This window comes from Zeugodacus cucurbitae, chromosome 6 (genome assembly GCF_028554725.1).
Source record: "Zeugodacus cucurbitae isolate PBARC_wt_2022May chromosome 6, idZeuCucr1.2, whole genome shotgun sequence".
Taxonomy (NCBI): domain Eukaryota; kingdom Metazoa; phylum Arthropoda; class Insecta; order Diptera; family Tephritidae; genus Zeugodacus; species Zeugodacus cucurbitae.
The window spans coordinates 26,665,423-26,672,452 of record NC_071671.1 but is presented as its reverse complement, the minus strand read 5'-3'; the positions used below and the strand labels follow the sequence as shown (position 1 = coordinate 26,672,452).

Genomic DNA, 7,030 nt, shown 5'->3' with positions numbered 1-7,030 from the left:
TTTCGATTTTATAAAACTGCGAATTTCTAAAATTCGTGCTTTCGAAATTCCAATAAATTTTTACCCTACGGAAAAATCTTGAGGAACTTTTTGCGAAAATTCGAACTTCCAATTACTTTTTAGCCTACGGTAAAATTTTGAAGAATTTTTCTTGAGAAAATTATTTTCGGAACGAAAATGTATAAGAAAACCTATTTTTAATTAAAATTAACTTTTAAAAAGCTATGAAAACTGCCATATTTTCAAACTTAAGGCTCGTTTGGCAAAAAAGTGAATTTCGAAAATTCGAACTTCGAATTATTTGTTACCCTGCGGAAAAATCTTGAAGAACTTTTTCTTGAGAAAAGTAACTTCAAAATGAATATTTATAAGAAAGCCGGTTTTCAATGAAAATTAACTTTAAAAAAGCGTTGCCACTATGAAAATTTTTTAATAACTCCCAAACGTAAGGCTCGTTTGGCAAAAAAGCAAATTTCGAAAATTCGAACTTGCAATTATTTTTTGACCCAACGGAAAAATGTTGAAGAATTTTTTCTGGAAAAAAAAACTTTGAAATTAATATTTATAAGAAATTCGATTTTCAATGAAAATTATCTTTGAAGATTTTTTTCTTGAGAAAAATAACTTCGAAACGAATATTTATAATGAATATAATGAAAGTCGGTTGTCGGTTGTAAAAAAACCGGTTATTAATTAAAATTAACTTTTAAAGAGCGTTGCTACTATGAAAACTGGCCATAAACTTTATGAAAACTTGTGACCAAACTCTTATTTTAACTCACACGAATCTTTTAGTTATTAGCTACACCGAAACTACTGAAAATTTATTTCACAAAATGGAAAAAGAAAAAAATATTTAAATTTTTTTTTTATGAAAAAGTGTTCGAATAAGATATATAAATATAATTTTCTTTTCCTTCTTTTTTTCTTTACACTTTTCTATCAATTTTGTGAAACATCGACAAGAAAACTTAGGCACTATATTAATTAACGCGTCCACTAGTCTACATATGCATATACAAACTCAACTCACCCATGGTCCAATCGCAGCACAGATTACATGGAAACAGCATCAGCCACAAATTCAAGTAAATCAGGTAGCTAAAGGTGAGTTGACGCGTTGGTGACCCTGCTGCCGATGCGGGATTATCGAAACGTGTGAAGACTGGCAATTGCGAACCCATCACATACACACGCCCCACCAACAGTGCCAACGTAATACAGACGAGAAAACCCAAGCGACGCAACAAAGTACCGTGCCAAATGCCGCCAATACGACTGTGTACACCGGCCGTTGGCGATGCACTGGCTGCCGCCGTTGGCGAGGAGCTTTTAGCGACATGTTGCGGCGTCACGATACGCGTACGATCCTCGAATAAACGCTGCACATACAGCCATAGCTGCAGTGGGCGCACCTGCTGTACCACGAACATTTCATAGGCGGCACAAATACCCGCTATAGTGATGCCTTGCTCCTTACACAGCATCGAAGCTAATAAGCAGGAGCCAAAAATGCAACATAGTACCGGCCAGCGTGTGTGTTGCTTTCGAACTGACTCCCGCTGCTGCTGTTGTGACGACTGTAGACGACGCTGCTGCGACTGTGTTGGCGCATTAACAGCGATGGCATATGCGAGAAATGCACTCAAATAGAATATGGATGAGAGTAATTCGGCACGTCCGACTACACCTGTAACGGCTTCTGTGTGTATGGGATGTACAGCGAACAGCAGTGCCGCCAAGAAGCTACAAGTGTTTACACGCAACTCATTACAACGCTGCTCTAACGCGGTGGCTCCCACAGCGCCGGCGCATTGCAATAGTAATAGTCTGCAAACACGACGCCACAACAGACAGACGACAATGTGTAAGAGCACGTTTACTATGTGATAGCCATATGGTTGCAGCTCGTGCAGCCAATAGTTGAAACGAAAGGTGAGCACTGTTAGCGGCCGATACGATTTATGCGATTGCTCTTTGCGCATTGGTGTGCCCCAGAAATCGTTGAGAAAAATATTCCGTAGCGGTGTATAGGAGCGTAGGTCCTTATTATCGCGCACAGCGCTAATATCATCGAAGACCAACTCACATTGCGCACTATTCCAATAACATGCCGCACACACGAAAACAATGGTAAAGAATTGCAATAGATTTCTGCTACTGTTGCTGCTGTGTTGACGGCTTAGTTCCTCGGCTCTCGTGCAGGCGCTGTTGCTGTTGTTCATACCATTACTGCGCAACTTTTCATTGCTGCTGCTACTACTATTGCCATTGCTCATGTTGCATGCAGTGCGCTCGTATGTTGTCATTATTGTTATATTTTTTTTTTTATTTCGTCTCTTTGTTCTCTTCTCTATTTATACTTATAGTTTGCAAAACAAACAAAAAAAACCTGCGCGGTATATAACAGTTTTACATGTATTTAGCGCCGGTGTTGTTTATTATTATTTTTTATTGTTTCGTTGAACACTACCAAATGCTGATCAGCTGTTTCTTGGCCAGAAGTTCGACCAAAAAAAAATATACTTATTTGCTTATGTTCTCCGCTATTGCTGTAGCTTTGTAATCACGTTTATATACTACAACATTAATACGATTTTTTGTTGTAAATTACTAACATTGCAGTCTCATTGCTTTGCTTTTGTTTTGTCATTTAGTTGGTTTGTAATGTTATTACATGCGCGGTATGTGCCATTCTGCTTGTATATAAGCGCAGCAAAATGTATGTGTGCATGTAGAAAAATGTTAACACCGGCATATACTTGGTCCGCATGAACACCACACCCGTCTTATGTTGTATCCACACACTTGTTTGGTATATGCCTTTTTTTGACGCTCCCTGACCTTTGGCTGATTTTATGGCATTGTAATGAAAAACTATACGTGTAAACCATTCGAAAAATGGTTTTTGGTAAATATCGCAATTACACGCACAAATGTGCGACTTGTAGAACAATTGCAGCAAAACTAAAAATAAATGTAAGAAAATTAAAAAAATATATATATTTTAATTAAATATATTACCTTTATATGCTATCAGATAGTTTGTTTAACTATACAACAGCCGTGTTTACATTGCCGATATTTTCCTTTAAGCTATGGACAGTTGAGGTTTTAGTTAAAAAAATCAACATTTTATATTTCCTTTTTGCCAATGTACATTTACGCTACAAAAACATTGAATCAAATACTGAAAATTGCTCTAAAAGCTTGTTATTTTGTATATGAGGATATTGGAGAAACTGCTGAAAACCACTTTTAGAAACCTGAGGATCCTGAAAAGAAAGAAAAATGCAATGATTTATTATAAAATATATTATATACGATTTTCTAATATATATTACAAATAAATTGTATGTATAAAGTGCAAAAAACTTTGTTGTAAAATAAATTTCTTCATTTTTATCGGCTTTTGCTGTTTACAGCAACAATTATCTTAGAACTTAACCTATAAAAAAGTATATAACGTATGTCTACAACAGCAATTCAATTAAAGAAAAATATGTTAAAAAATATAAAGACTGTTGAACTTGCAATTACACACGGTTTCACAGTGAACAACTGCTTACATATGTACATACATGTAGTGAAATATTGTACTATTGCCCGTTACTTTATTTTTACGACTATTTTACGCTTTTAGTTTTATGCACATAGATATTTCACAATTAATCATAACTAAAACTCTTCACTATTCAACTGCAAACACAGTTTAATAATTAATTTAATTTAATATTTTCACAAAAGCTTACTAGAAACCGCTTATACTGTACTACGTGCACAACAAAGTAACTTTACATTTACTGTCCCAAATACCGACTGCCCATCGCCTTATTGCATAGAATTGCTGACGACTTAGGGTGTCTGCAATATACATACATAATAATGTACACCGCACAACACTTCACTTATACTACCGTTTCAACAGGAATTAAAGATGAAGTAACGCGACAGTAACAGCGATAAAATTCACATGCATGTACGTTTGGAATACACTGAAAAACAGTTAGAAATAATTTTTCTTTTTTTGAACGAGATTTCGTAGTTCACAGGCTTATTTGAAAGCCAACCGTTCATTGCCCTTTGAGGCAGGGTACAACGAAATCTGCACACAAAGTCAAAAATTACATAAAAAATCGCACCAGGATTGCGTTATTTTTGTTTTTGCTATAAACGTGGCTACAACGCAAAACTGATACCACACCAGGCTATACTACTCGTGAGCAGCTGGTGCTCTACAATGTTGCACTCAATGTCATCGATTTTACACAGCACAACGTATGATATGTCAACCAAGCCTGCAGCCGAGCATACCAGTTTTATTGCATTCGCAAAATACAAGAACAACAAGCTTATATACGTCCTTTTTTTTACTCCTGCTTTAGCTCCCATTTCCGGTTACACAGATGAGCCAGTTTCCTGCTATCCTCACTGTGCAGTCACCCCATTACTTGGCTTTTACAGGCGACCAACATGTATATGGTACTGAGCAACAATGTTGCGCGACCGAGTTTCCTAGTTTTGGAGTAAAAATCAAGATGCTACACCAGTCTGCACATCTACAGTACAATTTTGTGTATGCGTATGTGTGCTTGACCGTTCACTGCAGCCCATGCTCAATAACGCATTGTTATATGCACTTTCACTCGGCACGAAACCACAACGGAAAATATTCTGTTGATGCAATCACACAACCGCATGAACAAATAATCGACTCTCCTGTGTTGTGTACTCCGGAATACATTTAAAAGAGCATGATGGCACGTGCTCGACAATATGTAGATTTCTGCACAATACCTTTTTGAGAGTTAGCTATTGCAAGCGAGTCCCATTCTCTCACGTATTCATTGCAGTTGTTTTCGTACACCAGCCCCAATGGACTTTGTAAAATTACTTTGACCGACATAATCAAAGCAGTCAGCGAAATAAACGCTTATTCCTTCGCTCTTTATATATTTTCGGCGCGAAAATTATTCCCGTTTTCAATGCGACCATTTTGAAGCTTCTACTTTCTATTACCTTGATGTATAAAAGTGAATAATAAAAATGCATTTTTAAGCGCTTTATACAATACATGTACCTACTAGTAATGTACATATGTAGAGACAAACTCACGCCTGTTACCCCACTATCCGCGAACGGGGAACTCGATTCGACCACATCATATTCTGCCCTTGCGAATTGCAGCTTTACAATAACAAAAACTTGTGCTTTACATCACCACACATTCGTTCAGTAAGAAAAAATATTTACAGTTGTTTTTTCTTATATTACACAATTAGGGAGTTATTTAAATTACCTGCTTGAAATTCAACTTAAAGCTGCATTAATTGCTACTTTTTTTCAACTTTTAAAGCCTTAATTCAAAGTATCCATTAATTTTTCACAACTATGTACTTCAATTGGAATCTACATCTTTACTTTTCGCTGCTACTGCTGTGCCTCTGTTTTCTTCATCTACTTTGTAGCAAATGACTTTGTCGACGTCGCTGCTATCAACATTGTTGTTGCCGCCATAGGTTTTGCTACCGCAGCTGTTACAGGCGGCAACATTGTTGTTTTTGATGCGCATACTTGTTTTTTCCAACCAATTCTTTGTAACTCCAGTACAAACTTGCGGATGCTTATAAATTAATTGTTTAATTGCAATCTAATTAAATAATATTAAATTTCTATTAGCACGTTCAATAAATCACGAGAATAATAAATGCGTACTTTATTTTAAACTATCATTCGCATTTATGTAAAGTTGTTGGTAACGCGAATATTGTATAAATAAACGTTGCCATCTAAACAAATGTAAATTGTAGACTTTGTAGACAATTTGGATTAAGAAATTTTAGATCAAAACTAATTTCAGACTAAATACATAAATTTTCCTTTCTTCCAGAAAGTTTTTTTAATTTTAAGCTTTATTTAAAATTATTCTGTTCAAATTACAGGAAATTTGTCTTTTGTCTAGAATTTAAAGATTTGATTTCAACATCACCGCGGTCTCCGAAAACTTACACAGTGTGGCAACATAGAAATAAGACTGGAGAAAGTTTGACGCACAATTTGACGTTTGGCACGGCACTAAACCCGGAAAAATAGGTTAGCAAACGAAAGACTGAATAATAATTAAACAATTTCATTAAACGCTTGTTATTGCTAGATATTATGACTACGGAGGATTTCTATTTGCGTTACTATGTTGGCCATAAAGGCAAGTTTGGCCATGAGTTTCTGGAGTTCGAATTTCGGCCGGATGGTAAACTGCGCTATGCCAACAACTCGAACTACAAAAACGACACAATGATCCGCAAGGAAGCGTTTGTACACCAGTCGGTAATGGAAGAACTAAAGCGAATCATTTTGGATTCAGAAATTATGGCTGAAGATGATTCACCATGGCCACCGCCGGATCGCGTAGGCAGACAGGTTAACAAAATATTTGTATTCTATATGTATGTAAACTTAATTATATACCTACTTTAGGAGTTGGAAATTGTCATAGGCGATGAACATATCTCCTTTACAACATCGAAAACTGGTTCGTTAGTCGATGTGAATCGTTCAAAAGATCCCGAAGGACTCCGCTGTTTCTACTATTTAGTACAGGATTTAAAGTGTTTGGTATTTTCACTCATTGGACTACATTTCAAAATTAAGCCAATATAATAGCAGTAGCATTAAAACTGACATGTGTTTATTTAATTTCCATTTTGTATTCGCAAAACTATATTATAACTCAATTAAAATGTAAACATACCTATAAACCCTGTGATTTCAATCAAAGTTTTCATGCGCGTTAAGGCAATAGTTAGGGCACTCGAATACGTTGAAACGAATTACAAAAGACGTATGGAATATATATATCTAACAGCTAACAGATTAGCCAAATGAGCAGCGTTTATTATAATTATTAGTATAATATTTTATATCGCTGTAGCAAAAACAACAAATTTATTAGTGTTTTATCAACACTTGGGTAAGTATCTCAAACAACTGGAGCCCCACGAAACGTGCTATTTCGATAGGGTCGGACCAA

General features: G+C 35.9%; 2 protein-coding genes across 13 annotated transcripts in view; one reads left to right on the top strand and one right to left on the bottom strand.

Moving 5' to 3' along the window:
* Positions 1-5,752, bottom strand: part of LOC105214015 (protein O-mannosyl-transferase Tmtc3) — a 32,870-nt gene extending 27,118 nt beyond the window's left edge. For 8 of the 12 annotated variants that reach the window (XR_008471688.1, XR_008471681.1, XR_008471687.1 and 5 more), the window contains exons 1-3: positions 5,300-5,752; positions 3,025-3,275; positions 1,034-2,967 (exon numbers count right to left, since the gene is read on the bottom strand). Coding sequence is in view for 1 of the 12 variants with exons in the window: in XM_011187163.3 (XP_011185465.2) it covers positions 1,034-2,309 (1,276 nt within the window). In the remaining 11 variants the exon portion in view is untranslated. The other 4 variants (XR_008471684.1, XR_008471683.1, XR_008471686.1 and 1 more) reach the window with 4 other exon arrangements.
* A 180-nt stretch (positions 5,753-5,932) lies between these two features.
* On the top strand, positions 5,933-6,758 carry LOC105214016 (protein mago nashi). Its single transcript, XM_011187170.3, has 3 exons — positions 5,933-6,093; positions 6,155-6,420; positions 6,478-6,758. The coding sequence occupies exons 2-3, from the start codon at positions 6,160-6,162 to the stop codon at positions 6,658-6,660; spliced, it is 444 nt and encodes a 147-aa protein (XP_011185472.1). The 5' UTR covers positions 5,933-6,093; positions 6,155-6,159; the 3' UTR covers positions 6,661-6,758.
* The last annotated feature ends 272 nt before the right edge of the window (positions 6,759-7,030 follow it).

Coding starts and splice junctions, on each gene's coding strand:
- LOC105214016 (XM_011187170.3), top strand. CDS start 6,160: ATGACTACGGAGGATTTCTATTTGCGTTACTATGTTGGCCATAAAGGC. Junction 6,421..6,477: donor CGGATCGCGTAGGCAGACAG/GTTAACAAAATA, acceptor TACCTACTTTAG/GAGTTGGAAATTGTCATAGG.